Consider the following 23,233-nt stretch of genomic DNA (forward strand, 5'->3'; position numbering starts at 1 on the left):
CATGCATCCCATATCCTACTTTGCCACCCTATCTACCTGTGTGATTACTTTCAACAATCAATGAACTTGTGTTTCAACCTCATCCTGTGCATCAACACCAAACACCCAGTAGGGGTGGCAACCTTTCTGCGAGCTTCTGCAATAACCTTCTTAAAAATCATCCTAGTGCCATGGTAATTTTGAACAGAGATCATTACTGATTAATGAATTAGTAACAATAATTGTTGACTTTTTAGGAAAAAAAGGATGAGTCTTTCTTATTCACATGCATTCATTCTTTTACTATTAATATAGATTGGGGGAAAATAAGCATTTTACAAACCTATTTAAAAACTATTAACATTAAATCTTTTAAAAAGGCGATTGCAAAATAATTTCTAAATAGTATTATTGTAACCGCTTCCTATACAAATGCTGATGTGTATACCACCTTTGTGAGGATTGCAAAACATATCATCCAACATCACTTGGTCTCGCAACTGCCCTGTGAAAACATCCCACTGCTGTCGGGTTGTAAAAAAATCATTCGCTACTTCATTTGGCAATAAAGATAATCGGTATGTATCTCTAATAGGGTGGGGTTTATGGAATTGAGGGGCGGCACTGTGCTAACAAATTTTTTGTCACCCTTGCCCTAGCGCCCCACCATTTTCTGTGTAATTCTCACTCATGCGAACTTCCAAAATTCATCACTTCACAATTGTCAGGATTAAATTCTGAATGCCATTGTTCCGCAAAGCTTTCCGGTTGGTCAACATCGTCCACGATAATCCTCTTTGTTCTCCACAACACCACAAATGTTGTGTCATCTACAGACTTACAGATCATACCTCCTGTTTTCCAAGCCATTAATGTATATCACAACCACCAAAGGGTTCTGCACTGGTCTTGGAATTTCAAATAGAAAAACAACCCTCCCTGCGCTAACACTAGAACAACAATCTGCTGGAGAAACTGCGGGTCAAGCTGGATTGGGGGGAGGGGGCAGGGTGTTGAAACCAATTTACATGATAAACTTATATAAACACTGAATACCATCCCTGCTATTCAATGAGATTATGATCTTTTACTTATGCAAGCGTTCATTTTCTCTATTCATCTTAACCTTGGATATACACACGCAACTGAGTCTTGACGGACCTCTTGGGTAGAGAACTCCAAAGATTCGAACTTCTGGGGGCAGAAATTTATTTCAGTCTCGAATGGATGACGACTCACATTGCGATATGACCCCTGCTTCCAGACACCCTTCATCTACACTGGCAAATCCCGTTCTAATCTTTCAACGAGATCACCTCTCATCCTTCTAAATTCCAGAGGTACCTGACTAGTTGTTAACCTGTTGTTTACATTCTCTACTTACAATGGAATAAATCCATTCCAGAGTTCGTTTACTCACACGAACCATGATACCCCCAAAGTTCCCTTCACTCTGGCCAGTACGAAACTCCACTTTCAAAGAAACAGATTCTTGGGCTGATCTGAACTGCGTCGATCCTCCAACCGCGGCAGCTGGGAGTTTGAAAAGCCCTAAGGACGTACGGTTACCATGGTTTCTCTTTGACTAGACGTGCCAGTAAAGACCGCCTCGCCCCACCGCTTTCTACCGGTCGGACTTGGCCTAGCGTCGATCCTCCAGTATCCCGGCGGCCATCGCGCGGGGAACGTGGGTCCTCGGATTGATAGTCCTCCTGCATTCCTCCGCCTGGCGCGGCGACTAGGTCCTCCAGAAGAGAAGTGCACGGTCCTCCTGCATTCGCAGGTCCGGCGTCGTGAATTGGTCCTCCAGCGTCCCGGCGGCCCCGTCATCCATTCAGCTTGTGTGATGGTGTAACACCCTCACAGGCAGCCGCTTGAGAGGCCTGTCCCCGGCCGGCGGGCAACGCACCGGAGCAGGATTAAAATAACAAATGTTCGCGAACGAATCAAAGAGGGTGGCGGGGAATGCTTTAATATATGAAAATAAATTAAGTGAAATTAATTTGGACCTGAGGAAAATCGGGAACTGAGCAACTATTGCAGGTAAGGTTCTGAGATGGGTGGGGGACGCAGACCAGGAATATAGGCCCGAGGGACCCTGGCTGGGAGTTGAGACTGTTATTTGGACCGAAATACTACGGTCGGGATAGACCTATGAAGCCATTGATATCTTAAGCCAATAGGAGGGTACAGATTTAATGTTTTTTGATTGATCAAGACAAGGGTGGAGAGCTTTCCGAGCCACACAAGATGTACATAAATACTCCTTTAACCGTGGTAGGAATATGAAACCTTTCCCCACACAATATCAAATCTGCCATTGCTATTTTTTTTTCAGTGGGCTAACAAAGGCAGATAAGTGGAATTACGATGAATAAAGTCAACAACCACAATCTCAACGAATAACGGTTCAAGGAAACGAGTGGTCGACTCCGGTGGGAGGTGTAAATGTAATGATTACCAAAAAGATAAATGAGCTGATTGATGTATATGCATTTAAATTAATTAGAAAATTGATATGATTCTTTTGGAATTCCTTGTTTTGTGTACAAGAGCTATAAACATATACTAAAGTTTTCCAAATTATTGTTTAGGCCTCTCGAGAATTGGTTATAATTATCGCCACTGCGTTTTAGAAAGGATGTCACAGTGACAGAGAGAATGCTAGAAGACGTTCACATGAACACTGGAAAAGAGTTATTAGCTATTGCTTGAAATTCTGCACATAATGTATGTGTTCAAATTCACGGTGTGTTTTGATCAATGAAGAGAAACTTTTTGATAGCTTTGGGCCTATGCTAGCTACAGCTTAAAGAATGGGGTGGAGGAGATCACATTGAAACCTGTCAAATATTGAAAGGTCTCAATAGAGTGGATGTAGAAAGGATGTTTCCCGTAGTGGGGGAGTCCAGGACTACAGCACCCAGCCTCAGAATTACAGGAGGTGAAAGGGAACTTCTAAAGCCAGAGAGTGATGAATCTGAGGAATTCATTGCTACAGACACAGCTGTAGAGGCCAACTCATTCGGTACATTTAAAGTGAAGTTTGATAGGTTCTTGATTAGTCAGGGTTTCAGAGGAGAACGAGGGAGGGAGAATGTGATTGAGAGGGGTATAAATCAGCCATGATGGAATAGTGGAGCAGAGTCAATGGGCTGAATAGCATAATTCGGTTCCTGTGGTTTATTGTTTCATACGGTACAGAAGGAACAGATTTGAAGTAAGTATCCGACAAAGCTCTTAGCACAAAAATTTTGATCAAGTTCACTTTTTGGAAGAACGGTTAATTCTAGAGTTAAAATGTGAGCTATTTAGTGGGTTCTAATTAATTAGCTGTTCCAAAAAGGCACCATGGGCTCGGGTGTGTTATGAGGTAAATAACACTGAATTGCACAACAGTTCAGCCTGTTACATAGAGGTGTGGCTGCAGGGATCAAAATACAAAACTTGGTTTTCTAACATTTTATAAACATCAGGGCATTTTAAAGTCTTTATAATCAGTAGATTACGCTTTTAGATTCAGTCATAGTTGCATTGTAGAAAAGGTTGATTGGCTACTAATTTGGCTAATCTGAGTCGTTGAGAGAAGTGAAAGAATTGAGAGGTGTATACTATAAGTTAATGCAATATCCACAGGTCAAGCAGCAACTACAGAGACTTTTCCTCCCCCCCTCCCTCCCCATAAGATGCTCAATGGGTGATTTATCAAAGCCTATATTAAACACGAAGTTTCCCATTTGCAACACACACAAAATGCTGGAGAGACTCGATCAGTTCAGGCAGCATCCGTGGAAAAGAGTAAGCCCCGCAGGTTCTCGGTCCAAAACACCACCAGCATTTTGTGTGTGTTGCTTTGATTTCCAGCATCTGCAGACTTTCTCATGTTTGAAGTTTCCCATTTGTAGTGGTCTTGTTTTTTTGATCAGACAATTTTTATTCTTAATTCTTTCAGCTGTTACATCAAATTTACAGGCCAGGCAATATTTGTGCTTGCTACAAGTCTCTTCATCCCAAGATCTTTGTGCTTTTTTCACTTGTTTATGTATCTTTGTTTTATTGCTCCATGTATCAAATTCTACATTCTCACTACTCTTTTTGATAATCAAGTTTGTTTTCAATTTCTTGACACATTTGTACTGATACATAATTTTTGTAATCTATTTTGGTCTCTGAGTCTTAACTTGCATTTTTTCTCATTTTTAATATGGATATATTCATTTACATAACGGTTGCATTGCACCTGCGATGGCACACTTGAGAAGACAGCTCACCAAATTTTTATATAGTACAATATCATACAACAGTCAACATCCAATCTATAATGTATGCAATCTGTTGTACTCTGGCAACAATTCATATAGCACTTTCAACTACCAAAACATCCCAAAGCAGTTCATAGGAGCCTTGTCAATAAAATTAGAAATCCTGGGACAGATGTCAAAAGCTGGGTGTTAAGAAGTTCTGTAAAAAGGAAAGGCAGTGAAAGAGAAGACTTTAAGGAACAAATTCCAGAGCCATGGACACTCATAACCAAGGGCATAGCCACAAGTATTAGAGCAATTTATTTTTTTAAATTTGGAGTTCATTCAATGGCCTAGGATTGGAGAATTGTTAAGCTACAGAAGAACTCGGAATTATGAAACAGCAAAATCTTGGACGAGTCTGAAAATAAGGCTGAGCGTGTTAAAATCAAGCACCATTTACCAAGAATCAGAATCAGGTTTATTATCACCAGCATGTGACATGAATTTTGTTAACTTAGTAGCAGCCATTCAATGCAATACATAATATAGAAGGAAAAAAAATAAGTAAATCTTTATACAGTATACATACATTGACGAGATTAAAAATCATGCAAAAAAACAGGAATACTATATTTTTTTTTAAGTGAGGTAGTGTTCAATGTCCGTTTGGGAATTGGATGGCAGAGGGGAAGAAGCTGTTCCTGAATTGCTAAGTGTGTGCCTTCAGGCTTCTGTATCTCCTACCTGATGGTAACAGTAAGAAAAGGGCATGCCCTGAGTGCTGGAGGTCCTTAATAATGGACGCTGCCTTTCTGAGACACCGCTCCTTGAAGATGTCCTGGGTACTTTGTAGGCTAGTACCCAAGATGCAGCTGAGTAAATTTACAACCCTCTGCAGCTTCTTTCAGTCCTGTGCAGTAGCCACCCCCCATACCAGACAGTGATGCAGCCTGTCAGAATGCTCTCCACAGTACATCTATAGAAGTTCTTGAGTGTATTTGTTGACATACCAAATCTCTTCAAACTCTTAATGAAGTATAGTTGGTGTCTTGCCTTCTTTATAACTGCATCGATATATTGGGACCAGGTTAGATCCTCAGAGATCTAGACACCCAGGAACATGAAACTGCTCGCTCTCTCTCCACTTCTGATCCCTCTATGAGAATTGGTATGTGTTCCTCTGTCTTACCCTTCCTGAAGTCCACAATCAGCTCTTTCGCTTACTGACGTTGAGAGCAAGAGCTGGTTATTTTGCTACAAATGGAAGAGTGATGGGTGAGTGACACTTCATGCAAGTTAAAGCTCATCAGAATCCTGTTTACAGAGGGTAGAACCAGGGAGGCTGGCCAGGCTTTTGAAGTAGTCAAGTCGAAAGCTATGAATGAGGATTTTATTATGAATGAAATGGAAACAGAGGAAGAAATAGACATTATTGCAGATAGGGTATTGGTGTTGATGTGAATGTGCAATTCAAAGTTCGTCCCTGAGTCACTTTTGACATTAAGGTTTCTAACAGTCTGATCCAGTTTCAGCTTCTACCAGGAATAGGTTTAATGACTTGAAAATGTAGCTTGTGAGAGAGACAAAGGCATATAAACTTGGGCTTTTCCAATCATTAGTTCTGAGGAATTGCTGTATTTTAAGATAAGTTTTCAGTTTTTAGAAGAAATGGCAAAAATGGTTGTGCTCTTGTTAGCATTTGTAGTTTGTAAAATGTTAAACATGTTGTCTCAACCATGCCTTGGATCCTGGAGAAGGGTAAATTGAAAGCGGGTTGTCCCTGGCCCTCATTACTCATTTTGTTGTAGAATAATTAAAGCCTGGTCATTTGAGCTTTTTCTACTGTACCTGGATTTGTTTGACTCTCTCAGCTTAATTTCTGCCCCTAAAAATAACTTCACTGGAATTTTCACTTTTTATTTTCAGATGATGGCATCAACCACAGAGGATTTGAATGCAGAGAACCAATTTTCTTCAGAACCTGAAACCAGCAAAATTCAGCATGGAATGCGGGGCGATGTATCGCCTGATGCAAAATGTCCAATCTGTCTGGACAGATTTGACAACATGTCTTACATCGATCGTTGCTTCCACAAATTTTGTTTTCGTTGCATTCAGGAATGGTCCCGTAACAAAGCAGAATGCCCACTGTGTAAGCAACCTTTCAACTCCATTTTCCACAGTGTACGAACTGAAAATGATTTCCAAGAGTATGTCCTGAAGGCAACGGAGAATGGTTCATTTGGCAGTCCAGGCGGCCAGAGATTTAGATATCGCACGACTTTAACCAGAGAGCGCCGTATGGCTCGCCAGCCTCGGAGCTCTCCGGTTATTTCACCGTTGCCTGACAATGGAGTGGTGTTTGAGGGACTGGGTCGACAACCCCGGGCACAACAGAGCCGCAACCTGCGTCGCATGATGAGTCGGCTGAGGGCCCGGAGGAGGGCACAGTCCCAAGGTGTGTCCCCTCGGCAGATCCAAGAACAAGAGATGGTCAACTTCAGGCGTGAATTATACCGGTCGGGGGTGCGGGTCAGGAATGTGCAAGACGGCGGCCGCTACCGTGACGTCTCTGCTGACTTCTTCCGCCGCAATGCTGCTTGCCTCCATCGCCTGATGCCGTGGCTGAAGAGGGAGCTCTATGTCTTGTTTGGCTCTCACGGTTCAATTGTCAACATTGTGCAACACGTCATCATGTCCAACATTGTCCGGTATGACATGGAGGGTGAGGCATTCCAAGAAGAATTGAGACCCTTCCTGCTTAACCGCACTGACCACTTTTTACATGAGTTTATCAGTTTCGCCAGAGCTCCATTTAACATGGAATCGTATGACCAGAGGGCCAACTATGACTGTCCAGCCCCATCCTATGAGGAAGAAAGTGACTCAGATTTGTCTGTAATTGCAATTTCACCTGATGCTGCTGATCCTCTGCAAACAGACAGACCAACGGCTAATCCCTCGGAGCTGGCTCTTAGCCTAAGTCAGTCGACGTGGGATGATGAAACACCTGGCCCTTCCTACTCAGTCACACAAGCCTTAGAGGCTGGGAATTCCTCGCCTGATGAAGCCTCTGATTCTGAAGAGGCTCCAATGCAGCCCGAGTCAGTGTTGCCTGTGGTGCCAATAAAGGCTGATCCTGGTACGAAGGAAGACAGTTCGACTCGCTCGGGAGATGATTGCTTAATCGTGGGTTACGTGAAGCCTTTGGCTGAAAGGACCCCTGAGCTTATTGAACTGAGTTCAGACTCTGAGGTTTCCATGCATGAAACGAGCACAGAAGTTGCTGCGCAGTCTGCGCACACACGTTTCCACAGCAGCAGCACCAGCAGTTGCTGCTTGTCAACCAGGTCGTCCTCAGCCAGATCCTCTATCTCCAGGGACCGGTGGAAAAGAAAGAAGTCAAAACGGAAGAAGAGGAATAAATCAAAAAGGGAGAAGCATCGCAAAAAGAGTTCCCATTCTGGAGGTAGCACCTCATCTTCAGGCAGGCACAAAGCAAGGGCATCAGCTAGGGTCAGAAGCAGTTCCAAGGATCGATCCAAGTTTCGATCACAAAGCAGAGAGAAGCATGATCTTCGGAGACACCAACGATCAGATAGCGTAGACAGAACTATGGTGGCTTACTCTTACTGCAGAAGTGAGCATCAAGTCAAGGACAGGAGCCAAAGGTCTAACAGAGACCAATATTTAGAAGATAGAAGCAGGTCGGCCAGTCAAGAAACCTGTACCTATCAAACGTGGAGCAGAAAGAGGTCTAGGAACCGAGAGAGAGCCTCATCTACGAGAAGTCGCACAAGGTCACAGAACAGTGATGTTGTGGTTTACAGACACCGACCTAGATCGCGCTCTTGGAGCCGAAGCTATGCATCAGTGAGGGACAGAAGAAGATCCAGAAGTAGAGACAGGACATACAGATATATGAGAGAATATCAGGAAAGAGACAGGGGTTTCTCATACCAGTGGGAAAGATACAGTTACCACAGTAGAACACACAAAGGTCATGATTCCATAACCAGAAGTAGGACTCGCTATCGGAGAACGTCACCTTGTTCGGATTATAGAATTCGATCTAGTTCTGAAAGTACGAGCTTCAGAAGCCCAAGTAGTCACAGAGAAGATGTCTATTATCAGTACAGAAATTATCGTTCAAGAAGTCCATCGAGTTCCCGGTCCAGAACTACCTCAGGGCGAACTGATAGGTTGAGGCAAGAAAAACCAGGAGGCAAAAGAAAATATAAGACTCATTATTTGGAAAGTTCATCCAACAAAGATGACAAAAATGCAAATTTACAGATTGCTAAGATATCGTCAGAGATTCACACTCTGCCTAGAAGGGAGGGCAGCTCTCCCAGGCCCCATTCTCAATGCAGTAGCTACTCAAAAAGTGGCTCACTGGTGGCTGAGAGCACCATAAGCAGTGAACCCAAGATGAAACAGCGCAGAGAGAAGCGGAGGAGTTCCAGTGTGGAAATAGTGTACGAGGGAAAGGCAACGGAGGCAAGCAGACGTCATAAGCGGAAAAAGAAACACAAGAAACAGAGGAAGGAGAAAAGCAGCGGAAGGACAGATCGCACAACTCATTCACCACTTGTCATAACTATTGAAAGTGATAGCGATGAGGTGGTTGTTGCAGATGTGGACAGTGACAACAGCACCCTGAGCAAAACCACCAATCTTCTTAACAATCTTGGTGAACAACACCTCACAGAGACTCAGACTGCCCAGGATCTTCCCAGTGCTACTGATGATATTTTATTCGGAAACACCAGCACAGAGTCCTTGGATGTTTGTGGGCTTCCCACTGATTCTGATCTTGTTCCTCCATATTCAAGCAGACAGACTTGTCTTAAACAAGAAGGTGTAAATCCAGTAAACGATGCAGGCAATTATCAGAACTTTAAGGGGCAGGGGCAAGATAATGGACAGCGTTGTCCTTCACCAAGGACAACTCTTTCTAAAAGCACTTCAGACAGACCACCTTTGATACTGAAAATTCCAAAGAGGTTCTTCAATGGCACCAAACTGTTTAACAGTTCAATGGAAAATACATAGAAATGGTTTCCTGAGACAAGTAGTTTGAATTGGGAAATTTCTGCTCCTACCCACCCCCCACCCCCACTTCCACTCCAGGCAAATTTATTAGATTGATATTGTAGCAGCAAGCAGATTACTAAATGTGTAGTCATCAGCTAGCATCAGATGTACAGATTTGTTTTAAAAAAAATAAAGGATTCCTGCGACATTACTGTTAATACTGTACTAATAGGTTTTGCGTGCAGATATTGCTATGCTGTGACTGGGAAGATGTATGGTGCACCTGCACATTGGGATTTTTTATAGCTTTTGCATTTTAAGGTTGGACTATTACTGTGTGAAGTTGTGAGAAGTTATGTGGATTAATTTATACAAGTGTTATCTTTTCATCATGATTTTATCATTGCCAAAAGTAGATCACACAAGTTAGCCCTTTAATTGCTCCAGGTGCTCAGTAAACATACACTTTGCAGGCAGGAGTTTTCAGAGAGGTTAATGGAACTTGCACTTCTGTAAATAATCATACTTGAATGTTCTAAAAGAGTTGCCAAATATATAGAACAATCAAATTGGCAATAAAGCTTTTTTTAAAAAATCATATTGCGAGAATAGTTTTTAAATTTTCTGGTGAAATTTCTGCAGACCACATTGAGAGATTACTTTGAAGAGATGTGGAAACTCCATTGACAGCTGTACCTATTGGATGGTGGACCAGTTCTGAAGCCCCAAGCTTCAGACAGGCTTCACCAGCAATAACAAATCAGCAGGGTAACCGTTTTGTTCTGTGTCCCAACAAGCAGGTTTCTGGTGTTCTTCACACAATGGCTGCAGCATGGAAGGTGAACATATGGCCCATTGAGTTGTACTCTTTTTATCTATGAGGAGTGCACCTGGACCTTTTCCCCTGCCATTTTCCTTTAGCTGTGGAAATTCTTTCCTTTTAGATACTTATGGTAGTCTTTTGAATTCTGCATTTGAAATCTGTCTTCAATAGCTCTCTTAACAGTGCATTCCAGGTTCTGACCAATTACTCTCCATGAAAAATAATCATCTTCATGTCACATTTGGTTCTTTTGCAGATCAATTTGTTCTGTGACCTGTGGTTTTTGATGACCCTGCCAATGGGACCAGCTGTTCTTTACCGAATCTGTCTCTGTCCCTCATGATTAAAATCCCCCTGTACAATCCCTCTCCTCTTTTCCAAGGAGAACGTCCTTATCCTTTCCAGACAATCTGCATAATTAATATCCTTCAAACAAGGAATAATTTTGATAAATCTTTTCTGTACTTTCTCCAAAGCCTTCACATCTTTTTTAAAGTGTGGTTTTCTGACTGGACCCAACTAGATGTTGTAGCTTTCTGTTGCCCTACTTAAGACTTTCAGAAAACAAGAAAAAAATGACGGTAGTACATTGATTCTGAATTAAGGAATATAATTATTTATGTGTTTGTGTAATTTTTATGAAGCATCTTGTAATGTTACTAAAATTCTCAGGAGCATTGTGAAGTATTATAGATGACTTCCTGGCAAACTTTCTAGAAAGTTGGTTTAAAAGAAAGTCAGTGAAGGAGGTGCTTTGAATCTCATGATAAAATTTAATGTTATAATTCCATTCATGAACTCCTACATTATAATAGTGATTATACTGCAAAGATACTTCCAAATACATCTCAAGGCTATAAATGGTGCTTTAAAGATGCATTTGTAATCATTCTGTTTTATTCCATTGTAAATTGACCATAATAGAAATGTGAAAATTCAAGCCCCTTCTGACAAATGTTGAAGGGCTTAAATGTAGAAGATTGCAGATGCTGGAAATCTGAAATAAAACTCTTACAACTATTAAGAAAGTTAGCATCTGAAACAGTTAATCTCTTAGATCCACAAGCTCTCATTTGATCTCAAAAAAGTGTTTTGAGTTGCAGAGGAAATGAAGATAACAGTGGCAATATCTGTAGAGGATGGAGACCAGTGAAATTGAATAGCAGAAGTGAATGTGCTGGTGAAGAGAGGGTGATGAAGGCTTGTTAATCAAAGCTGAGCAGTTTGGAGGAGATGTGCAGGAACAGAAAGGAAGAAAATGTAACAGTGAATTCTGGAAATAAGCAGTTCAAGCAACATCTTTAATGGGGGATAAACTAAGTCTGCTTTAGGGGTTGATTTCCCCTTCAGAAGTAGACATTTCTGATACAAAAGTAGGAAGACTAATTAATATTGAAATTCATATTAAGTTCTTAGGGCTAGAGATGATGAGATGCTGTTTGTTGAGTATAGGAGGCCAAAGAGTGACATCTGTGTGAGGAGGATGGAGAACTAGTGAAGGGCAATTGGAAACTAAGGGTCATTCCTGGTACCTGAATGAAGGCAGTGCTTCCATCTGTTTTTGATTTCACTATTGTAAATGTGAGTATCAAATTCAATATACTAAATTGTAACAAGCAGAAGTGAATTGTTGCTCTACTGGGAGGGATATTTAGGTTCTTAGGAGGGTAAAAGTAAAAGGGCAGGTGTTGTATCCCCTGAGATTTGATGGGCATTGGAGATGTGAAAGTTACAGGAAAAAAGAGTGAACAAAAATGCTGAAGGGATAGATGTGCCAGGTGCCTTTCAAGTTGAAGGTGCTGAAAATTATGAAGGGTGATCCACTGACTGTAGAGAATAGTGGAGTGGAGGGTGAGGATCAGGAGAACCCTACTCTTGGTCTTACTGCCTATTACTGGTGTTTAGGACAGCAATGAAAGACACCCCATCTCTAGCGGTGTTCAGAGCTTTCTTTACCGTGTTAGTAGCTTCTTCTCAGTTTTCACCACTGTCAGTCATACAAGTCCTGGGTGGAGACTTGGCAGTACTGTTGCACTCAGATGTAGATGGATTCTTCATCAGTGTGTCCATAACAATTTTGTTTTACCAGTCAGGTTTATTATCCCTGAACTGAACCTGGAGGACCAGTGGACCACTCTTAATCTAGCCTCTATCCTTTGACCTGTTTGGCATGGGTGACCCTACCAAGAGCCAAAGTATAAAGCCCTGACTCCAGCCAGCATAGCTCTCTGGGTCATTCAGTGAAATTACTGAGTGGAAAAGCCAAAAATTGCATAGCCAATGGGGTATTTCAAGTATCGTAACAGACTGAAGTAGTGATTACATAAGGGGAAAAGTTTACAGAAGAGGGGGTTCAGAAGTTTCAATGAATTCGCTTTTGACTTTGCTGGATCTAGTCATGATGAACAAATTGTCTGAAATGTTGCAAGTATCATTGAGAAAATGTTTCAGAAACTGCAACCATAGTGGCCTAAAATACCATTTTAGAAAAACAAGTATGTACCACTCTGAGCTAAAACTGATCAATTGAAGGAAGGCAATATCAATGTGGTGAGAAGAGATCTGGCCTCAAAACAAAACTTAAACAGTAAAATGGTTTTGGGGAGCTTGTTCCATTGCAATCTAGATAAATTCCAGGAGGAGAAAGATTTGGAAATTAAAGCCAGAGTTTGTGAATAACAAAAGACAAAAGGAGCAAATGTCAGATTGATGATGCGAGATCCGGATGAATTTACAGAAAGTTAAATTAAGTTTAATAAATGGAAATTTTAGCATAGAGGGTAAAAGAAAGAAAAACTGAAACAAAATGTAAACAAAAAAATCTATAATAATTTAGTGATGGGATAACAAAATGACAGGAGAGCTCAAACAGAGGCAAAAAGGAGACCAACTCATGGAGCTGGAGGTGAGAAGAAAATGTTACTGAAATCGCAATAAAGGAGGATGTAGTGCAGATAATACAACAGTAATGGAATGGATGGGGGTGGGGGGGTTCAGCTTAAAAAAACTAACTGGACTTAAATACGGTAAATCATCTGAATTTGTAATGGTTGAATCCAGTACTGCTGAAGGAGGTCAGGATGGAAATTACAGCACTACTAGCCAAAAGTTACAGATTCAGGCAGGAAGTTGAAACTGATTCTATAAAACAAATAAAAATTTAGTAAAAGAAGTGAAATTCTCAGACTGACATTTTGGTTGAATGCTTTGCTTCTTTTTGAGATGATCACCTATTTTGTCCAAAGTGACTACTATTCAATCAAATGAGCAGCTTTTGTGACACAAGATGCAAGTTGCAGGTATGCTAAGACGTGAACAGCATGCTATTGCGTGAAGAACATTTTGTGGTTGATGTCCATTTTAAAATAAGCTGTTTTAAATTGTAAGGTATTGGGCAAACTGCATACAAAACTATGTTCATTGAACAGTGTTCTAACAAAAGCAAGTTGTGGAAATTGTCAAACAATGCCACTTGTTAATGATGTGGAGAGATCTGTCCTCATGATCAGTCCCACACTAGTAATCTCACACTCTTGTGATTCCATGATCTTGTGTTTTTAGCAAGATGTGCTATCAGTTAGCGTGGGCAGGAGATGAGTCTGCAGCCTTGGACCCTCAATTCACTGGCATACCCAAATGTACTATCAGTGGCAATGTATATAGTATGTCTCTCATCTAGAAAAAGGATTGAATCCAGCTACAAGATATTGAATATGTAATCCAGTTTCATAATTAAGTGCAATTTCTTAGGTGAACTGCCTGTCTGTGGGTTTGGGGCTTAGGAAATTTGATTATTTGAAGTTGTTTCATAATGTTTAATATTGTCTTAAACATTAATAAAATTCTGTGAATTACAGGGGTGGATGGTTTATCCTGCACTTTATTCTGTAAATTAATTTGTGTCCCACCTGGCATTACAATTAGTAATCTGATTATTTTGTTTTGCTTTACAGGGTATCTTTCAATTGTGATTTTTTTTCCCCAAATGTCTTTGATAAGTAATCATTGTTGGTGAAATGCTAGACTGTCAAAAATACTCAAGCACTTTGTATTACATCAAAACTAGCACATGGCTATTTCTGTTGTTCTATCATGTCTCCATCTTACCACCCCCAAGCTCTTGCTCCCTCTTTCCTAACATGTGTCTTTAAATCATGAGTACTGGCAAAATCATTTTAGAAACAAAAAAAAATTCTTGAAAAGCAATGACTAGAGAGCACTGATCTGTCCTCATTCCTTCATCCTGAGTTAATTGAGACCTTATTGATTACATTTTGTATGTCCCTTATTCAGCATGATTACAACCTCAAATACACATCCAATTCTTATTTCCTTGTTGCATGTTTAAAAAAACTCAATTTTCTTTGAAGTACCTTGTCATTATCTAGTTGTCATATTTTAGAAAGGATGAGAAGGTCCTGCAGGTGATGTTTGAATAGTTTCAGTGTCGACAACAGGTTAGATGAGAAATCAAAATTGCTCAGCTAGAAACACAGAATTGAGAGGAGACAAAGAGGTTGTAGTACAAGATTCCAATTTTGAAGCGGTGAAACAAGAGACAAATGTTAAGGCCTGTAGTTTTTCAAAGACCTGGAGGTGCAAATTTAAAGTTCATGGCAGAGAGACAGAGGAGATGAAGGAAAACATTTTTCAAAGGCAAAAGTCGCTGCCTATAAAGATGGAGTCAGAAAACATTAGGGACAAAAAGGAACAAAGGTATAGATTTGCTTTACAATTACCATGCATAGACTCCAGCACAATTCATTGATCCAAAGATAGGTCATCCCCTTGCAGTTCCAGCTCAATGTAGTAGTAAGTGTTTTAATGTTGACTTTCACAACTAGCCATCATTGAGGATTGGGTAGCTGTTGAAGTTGAGTTTTGAGGGCCTCGGGTTTTGTTTGAGGGCCTAATGCCCTCCTCCTGTTCTGACTTTTTAAATAAGGCGCTAGAACTTCCACAATGGGCTACTGTGTTATAAATCTTAAGCTCAGATCCTTAAGGAGCACCTGGGAGAAACCCATACATTCCACAGGGAGGATGTACAAACTCCTTACAGAGGACACCAGGACTTAACTTCTGAACTCTGACACCCTGAGCTGCAACAGCATCGCACTAACCGCTACACTACCGTGGCACTCCATAGGTGGGGTAACTGACCTTTCTCTACTGCTGGCCCCATGTCATTACAGAAGAAAGCCACTTGGGTCTATGCTACCTTTTAGCAGAGCAGTCCCATCACTTGCATATCCCCCTTCCTTATTTCTCTGTACAAGCTGTCCTGGAGTTAGAAACGGGCTAAGGTGTTAGATGGCTCTAAGTTGATTAATTTGTAAGCAGAATATACAAAAAAATGGTAATCAGATCTCCAAAGTGTTGTAATGAATGGCATTGAAAGCACTGATAAGAAACAAGTATTTAAAACTGGAAAGGAGAGGGTACTAGGTCTGCCATTTCTGAATGGACATCAAATCCATGAACACTATCTCATTACTTTTCCTCTTTTTGCACTATATATTTAACTTTATATATGTTATTGAGTACTGAAGATGGGCTGTTATATTGTTGTTGCATAAGACATTGGTGAAGCCTAATTTTGAGTATTGTGTGCAGTTTTGGTCACTGACCTACAGGAAAGATGCAAATAAGGTTGAAAGAGTACAGAGAAAATTTACAAGGATGTTGCCAGGTCTGGAGGACCTGAGTTATTTCAAAAGATTGAATAGGTTAGGAATTTATTCCTTGGTGAGGAGATTTGATAGAGATATACAAAATTATGAGGCGCATAGATCAGTTAAATGCAAGCAGACTTCCACAGAGACTGGGTGGAACTACAACTAGTGGTCATGGGTTAAGAGTGAAAGATGAAAGGTATGAGGGGAAACTTCTTCACTCAGAGGGTCGTGGAACAAGCTGCCATTGCAAGTGGTGCATGTGAGCTTGATTTCAATGTTTGAAAAGTTTGGATAGTTACATGGCTGGTAGTGGTGTGGAGAACTATGTTCTCGGTGCAGGTCGATGGCATAGGCAGTTTAAATGGTTCAGCGTGGACTAGATGGGCCTGTTTCTGTGCTGTACTTTTCTATGACTATATATACTTACAGTAACAGTTTTCATTATGTATTGCAAAGTACTGCTGCATAGCAACAAAATTCACAACATATGCCAGTGATATTAAACTTGATTCTGATTTGTTAGCACACCTCCCTCTGGAAATTGCCCTCCAAGCTACACACCATCCTGACTTTAAAATATCTCATCACTGCTTCAACAATGGATCAAAATTCTGCAACTTCATCTCTAGCAGGATGTGCATACACCAGCTTCTCAAGGATTTCAATGGTTTAAAAAGTCAGCTCACAGCTAGCTTCTCAAGAGCAACTAGCAATGGGCCATTCCATACTGGCTCAGCCTTTCATGCCCACATCACTTGAATAAATATACAAAAAGAATGTGTGTACATTTTTCAGACATTTGAATTTAATAACATTATGAGATCTCATTTTTCTGCATGGGTTTATGTTCGGTCATCTGTAACCTGTAGACAGCCTGTAGCCCTACAACTTCTCTATGTTCTCTCATGTGCTCACCCACCTTTGATTTTGCCACCGAGCTGCAGCTGGGGCGAATTCACAGTAGCCATAAGCTACCAACATGTCTCTAGGACATGGGAGAAAACCAGTGTACTAGTGGAAACTCACATAGTCACCAAGGGAACAGGCTAAGTAGTACTTGAGGTCAGAATCAAATTCTGGGTGCCTGTAATTGAGACAGTGGCATTTATTGATTGATTAATTTAATTGGGATACAGCGTGGAATAGGCCATTCCAGCTCTCCAAGTCGTGATACCTAGGAATCCTCTCCCCCCCCCCCATTTAGTCCTAGCCTAATCATGGGACAATGATCAATTAACCTAACAACTAGTACGGCTTTGGACTCTGAGAGGAAACCCACATGGTCACCGGCAGAACATACAAACTCCTTACAGGAGAATTGAACCTGGGTCTCCTGTACTGTAAAGCCCTGTGCTAACCTCTACGCTCCCTGTTGTGGCACTGAGCTATAAAATTGGACTGGGCCATTTGAGCACAAACCACAAAGCTCACTGAGCTCATTTTAAAAAGATCAGAGGTTTGAGATTTGTTCGTGGAGAACTTATTATGGAGAAACTTGGAGAAAGTGAGGAATTTAGAAGTGCTGCAGAAGAAAGCTGAAGGAGGGTACTACTCGACCTTAGTGTTGAGATGTGGTGTTTTGCTGACCTCTTAGCCATCAGAATACCACAGAGGAGGTGGAGATCAGAGCCCAATGGGACAACATGGTGGAACTGGGGGAGAACCCTTAGAGGGAGCTCAACTTGCATTGAGGTTCTGAGGAGGATCTAACTTAGTGGCTAAAAGATTAAGATTGAGGAGGCTGTAAGGTTATCACAGCATCTGCTACATATTGCAGCCCCAGCTCTAAATAGACAATCATACCAAATTTGTTGAGCTGGAGACATACCCAACCTTAAAATTCCAAGCACTCTAATAATTTGCGAAGGTGACATGCCCTCTGCTTAAGGAGACCCACGGTCAAGTAGAGGTGAGTACGTTTTCCACAGGTTATAGAGATATAGTGGTATATAAATATAAATATAAACCCTGTTTATGTCCCTGTGAAAAGAGAGCCTCATCTGTCCCTTGTCCTCCATCATGGCTCAAAGTAAATGATGGTCAGTGCACTACATCCAGGAGCAGCGATTGTTCCACTATAATACCATCGTTCTTAGTGCCTGCCTTTGGCCTACCATGTCAGACGCTTAATTAACTCCCGGCCCCAAAAAATATCAGCAAGATGCTCTGCCACGGTCAAAGACATGGGGATTCCTGCGAAAATCACTAGTCTCAGACAGCGCCTCAGTAAACCACTGACGAGTGGCCTATGTATCGTGCTGTCCAATTTATCCCCTTCTTTATCCAAGTACCCGCAAACTGGTGCATAAACGAAACTTGGCGTGGGTTACAGACTCGGTGGTAGAATGCAATTTGAGTATCTCTGAACAGAAACAGGGGAGTGTCCTGTAGAAGAAACGAAACCAAAACGGAATCGAAACTGATACACATTAGGAATAAACGATTTTTTTTTAAAAAAAAGCAAAATCACTTCTTTAAGCAACTTTGCTTTCAACACTTGCGTTTCTTTTTGCCCGAATGAGACCGCTGGTGTACATTAAATCTTTACCATCTGGTTCTCAAGAATGCAGTACTCAAGTCTTGCTTTCCAGTAAATTACGCAAATGAAGGCGGAGACTCCTCCGTTATAAACAGTGCAGCCGACGTACAACGCAGTATAGCCGCGGAAGTGGAGAGCTCGGAACATCCATGGGAATTATAGTCATTATTTAAAACAAATGAGTGATTCAAAATGACAGCAGTTGAGAGAGCAAATTTAGAGCGATGGGAAGACTATATTACCAGCATTCTGCGACCGAGTTACATCCAAGGATTTCTCAAAACGTATCTCCCTACAGGTTTGTTTTTCATGCGATATATCCTATATACATGAATAACAGGTGATGTTTTTGGAAAATGCTTGTTTCATTTTTAACCCGAGCCTGTTTAGCAGGAAAATATCGTGCTGAGTGGAAGCACTGTTTTTCACCCAACTTCCCCCGGCTCCGACCCGGTTTTGCTGCAGAAAGGGGCGGTTTCATCCCATCGTGGCAGGCGCCGATCGGAGGAGTACCCAGTGAAATCACATCTCGTGTGTTTCACGTAAAGGAAGTGCTACTCGGGGGAGGGAGCTATAATTTATCTGGTATGGCGGTGTTATCAAAGTTAAGAGCAATCAAAACAACAGAACGTTTAAAGGGAATTGCAATAACCACTCTGCCCATATCGTTTCCCTATCACTGTAAATGTACGCTATCTAAACCTTAAACCATTGTACTAGTTTGTCGTATTTACCTCATATAAAGTCACTGTGATTTATCAAATCTCCTCCGAATATTATCCAAAGACAGGTCAACAGAGGATGCCTCAAAAATAATGACAGTGTTGCTCGCTGCACTGTTTGCAACAGTGACTTTTCTATTGCCCATTGATGGGTTAAAAAGTAAAATACATGTTGAGGTGAGTTTAACAGGTGTCATTCGTTCATTAGCATAGCTAACGTTATTTAAACTAGCTGGCTAGCTGCTAAGGAGCTACTCTATTGATGTCCTACGTGATGAGGCCAAACTCCCCGTAGACTTGCTTAAAGTTGTAATAGAATAAACATGATAATATAACATAAGTACATATTTTAATGTCACATTTTCTGCATATACCCAACTTGGTTTACAGATTAGTCAAAAATCACTAAACAAAGTATTATATACGCCTTTGGAGGTCGACCCGGGGGGGGGGGGTGATATGGGGTTGTGGGGGGTGGGGGTGCTACCTCCCTGAAATGAGCTTTTGCAGGGTGGGATGTCTGCTACGTTGTCCGAGGAAACACCTTGTCAGGCTCTGGCAACTTATCCACCCTAATTTTCCTCAAAACAGCAAACATCTCCTCCTCTGTAAATCTGTATAGGGTCCATGAATTTGCTGCTACATTTCCTGACATCGATAGGCCCTGAAGCAACACACAAAATGCTGGAGGAACTCAGCAAGTCAGGAAGCATCTATGGAAAAGAGTAAACAGTCGATGTTTCAAGCTGACATCCTTCTTTGGGTCTGGGAAGGAAGGGGGAAGATGCCTGAATTAAAAGGTGGAGGGGGGGAGGGAAAGCTAGCTGGAAGGTGATAGGTGAAGCCAGGTTGGTGGGAAAGGACAAGGGCTGGAGAAGAAAGAATCTGATGGGAGAGGAGAGTGGACAATAGGAGAAAGGGACCCAGAGGGAAGTAATAGGCAGATGAGAAGTGAAAGGTCAGAGATGCGTATAGGAGAAGTGAAAGGTCAGAGATGGGTATAGAAGAAGTGAAAGGTCAGAGATGGGTATAGAAGTGAAAGGTCAGAGATGGGTGTAGAAGAAGTGGAAGGTCAGAGATGGGTATAGGAGAAGTGAAAGGTTAGAGGTGGGTGTAGAAGAAGTGAAAGGTCAGAGATGGATATAGGAGAAGTGAAAGGTCAGAGATGGGTGTAGAAGAAGTGAGAGGTCAGAGATGGGTATAGAAGGGGGTGGGGGGTGGATTGCTCACCAGGTGGAGAAATCGATATTCATGCCATCAGGTTGGAAGGTACCGAGACAGAATATAAGGGGTGGCGCCTTTGCCCTGAGGGTGGCCTCATCTTGACACGAGGAGGCCATGGATCGACACATTGGAAGGGGAATAGGAACCGGAATTAAAATATTTGACTGCTGGGAAGTCCTGCCTGTGGCAGATGGTGTGAGGTGCTCAATGAAACAGTCCCCCAATTTACGACGGGTCTCACCAATGTGGAGGAGGCCGCATTGGGAGCATCAAACACAATAGCTGACCCCTGCAGGCCAGGCAGCATCTATGGAAAACTATCGACTGTTTACTCTTTTTCCATCGATGCTGCCTGATTTGCTGAGTTCCTGCAGCATTTTGTGTGTATTGCTTGGATTTCCAGCATCTGCAGATTCTCTCTTATTTGCCAATAGATGACCTCAGCAGATTTGCAGGTGAAGTGTTGCCTCACCTGGGAGGACTGTTTGGGGCCCTGAATGGAAGTGAGGAAGGAGGTATATGACCAGGAGTAGCACTTAGGTGCTTCCACCATTTCCACCTCCCTCAGTAGTTTGGGATGGGTCCCATCTACACTAAGTGGCATTCACTTTAACCTTTCCATGGAAACAGGCCCAGTTACAAAAAAGACGGGATATGGCCCAGTCCATCACGGGTAAAGCCCTCCCCACCATTGAGCACACTTACATGGAGCATCGTCATAGGAAAGCAGCATCCATCTTCAGGGACCCCCACCTCACAGGTCATGCTCGCTTCTCACTGCGGTTATCAGCGGGAAGGTACAGGAGCCTCAGGTCTCATGCCACAGGGTTCAGAAACAGTTATTACCCTTCAGCCATTTTGCTCCTGAACCAAAGGGGATACCTTCAATCAACTTCACTTGCCCCATCACTGAACTGCGCCTACAACCTATAGACTCACTTTATCTCATGTTCTCGATATTTATTGCTTATTTGTTTATTATTGTTTCCTCCTTTTTGTATTTGCACAACTTGTTGTCTTCAGCACACTGGTTTGTGTTAAATATGCATTTCTCTCAATAAAGTTAAATTGTGTACAAGTTTGCAAGATGCTTAAGGATGAGAGGAGGCTCAGCCTACTTTCATTCACCTATGCAGAACGATTCTAATGTTCCACTCTTGCCACCTCATTGACGGTTAATCTTACACCACGGCAGAGCAGAGTCAAGACATGTCCTATCCGAGGTACTATATTAGTGTCTATCGTTTTGTAAGTTATTTTAAGGTTTCTGTCTGCAGCATCCAGGAAGAAGGTACAGGAGCCTCAGGACCCACACCACCAGGTTTAGAAAGAGCTATTACCCCTTGACCATCAGGCTCTTGTGCCAGTGGGGATAACTTCACTTGCCCCAACATTGCTGAACTGTTTTCACAACCTGTGGACTCACTTTCAAGGACTCTACAGCTCACATTCTTGATATTTAATGCTTTCTTATTTATTTATTTATTTACTTACTTACTTACTCTTTTGTATTTGCAAGTAGTCTTTTGCACAGTAGTTGTTTGTTCTGTTGGGTGTGGTCTTCCATTGAATCTATTGTGTTTCCAGAACTTATTGTGTATGCCCACAAGAAAATGAATCTCGGGGGGTAAAAATGAAAATGACTATGTTGTCCTCGGTAATAAATTTACTTTGAATTTAGTCAGTTTTACGAAGACTAACAACGTTTCTCTCCCCAGTTGAGATTGAAGAGATCTTATCCCTGGAAGAAAGGTCTTCCACATCTTCTGCAAAACACTTTTTCAAGCACTTGATTCAGCTAGAAGAATTAGGATGGTATCAAGCATTTTTAGATGAATTGAGAGCTGTGGGTAAGTGAGGTGTCATTGCCTAAAATCACATTTATATGCTTATAGTTATTATAATCAAATGAAAATTTTAAAAGACTTGGTGAACAAACCAGTATCTTTTCGGTCAGAGGTGCCATCTTTCACCTGGAAATGAAGGTTACAGCTGGTCTTCTAGAAAGGCATAAAATACTTCAAAGTAGTCTTCCAAAGAAGAGCAGGGAGTTTGCCCCAACATCAGGGCTAATATTTATTCATCGTTACAAAAGCAGCAATGCAGTGATCATCACTTTACCATTTGTGGGAGCTAGTGGCATACAAATTGTCTGTGGTTACACTTTGACAGCACTTTGTTGATTGGGAAGCTCTTTAGGGCATCCTGAGGACATGGAAAATGCTGTAGAAAGGCAAGCCGTATTATGATGTTCAATATTAAAGACAAATCATTTACCAAAGTGCCCATTTAAGAGATACATTCTGTATTAGTGATTTGACCAATACTGTAACAATTAGTGGACAAGGTCAGAAATGGACATAGTGTACTGCATACCCCATGTGTCATTGAGGAGAGCAAGAAAGGATATGATCACGTTTGGGAGAAGTGGTTGAGAATCTAAATGAGAATTCATAAGTAAATGGGAATCCGTTCTCTTGAACAGTTTTGTTAAACGGAGCTTCCTTTGGGAAATAGGGAATTTATGATAGAGAACGTTTATGACCAGGAGAAGAATGATTTCTGTAACTGAGTTGGTTGTGAGTCCGTAAAATTCTTGATTCCAGAGAAATGCTTCACTACTGAAATGTGTTGAAAGCTGAGACTGATGAATTCTAATGCCTTGAAAGTACTGAAGTGGTGAGATTTTTCTCAGAAACCATCATTACTATGTTCCATTCTGGGATACCTCACTCTTCCTGCATAAAGCCAAAATCAGATTTTAGGCTTTGGGATCAAAGAATATAGGAATGATTTAGGATGATGGAATGAGGATGATGGATTTTATTGTCATCTTGAATGAGGAACTGAGTGGTCTGCTCCGGACAGTTTGACTTGTGTGGATTGTCCCGGAGTTAATTGGATGATTGGGTACTGCACTCGGATGATTCCCAGAGAATCAAGTAATCATTATCTTATTTACGGAACAGGATAAATAGCAAACCTTGTAC

General features: G+C 41.5%; 2 protein-coding genes across 3 annotated transcripts in view; both read left to right on the forward strand.

The window, feature by feature from the left end:
- The first annotated feature begins 1,766 nt into the window (after positions 1 to 1,766).
- toporsa (topoisomerase I binding, arginine/serine-rich a) lies at positions 1,767 to 13,936 on the forward strand. The gene is made up of 2 exons (XM_063048998.1): positions 1,767 to 2,022; positions 6,150 to 13,936. The coding sequence occupies exon 2, from the start codon at positions 6,150 to 6,152 to the stop codon at positions 9,276 to 9,278; it is 3,129 nt and encodes a 1,042-aa protein (XP_062905068.1). The 5' UTR covers positions 1,767 to 2,022; the 3' UTR covers positions 9,279 to 13,936.
- A 4,468-nt stretch (positions 13,937 to 18,404) lies between these two features.
- rigi (RNA sensor RIG-I) overlaps positions 18,405 to 23,233 on the forward strand; it is a 71,444-nt gene continuing 66,615 nt past the window's right edge. The window contains exons 1-2 of one of the 2 annotated variants that reach the window (XM_063049000.1): positions 18,405 to 18,595; positions 21,962 to 22,093. In XM_063049000.1, the coding sequence (XP_062905070.1) occupies positions 18,490 to 18,595; positions 21,962 to 22,093 (238 nt within the window). In that variant the 5' untranslated portion in view covers positions 18,405 to 18,489. Of the gene's footprint in view, positions 18,596 to 18,638; positions 18,883 to 21,961; positions 22,094 to 23,233 lie in introns of those variants that run through there. The other variant, XM_063048999.1, reaches the window with a different exon arrangement.

The sequence above is a fragment of the Mobula hypostoma genome, chromosome 5, assembly GCF_963921235.1.
Source record: "Mobula hypostoma chromosome 5, sMobHyp1.1, whole genome shotgun sequence".
NCBI lineage: Eukaryota > Metazoa > Chordata > Chondrichthyes > Myliobatiformes > Myliobatidae > Mobula > Mobula hypostoma.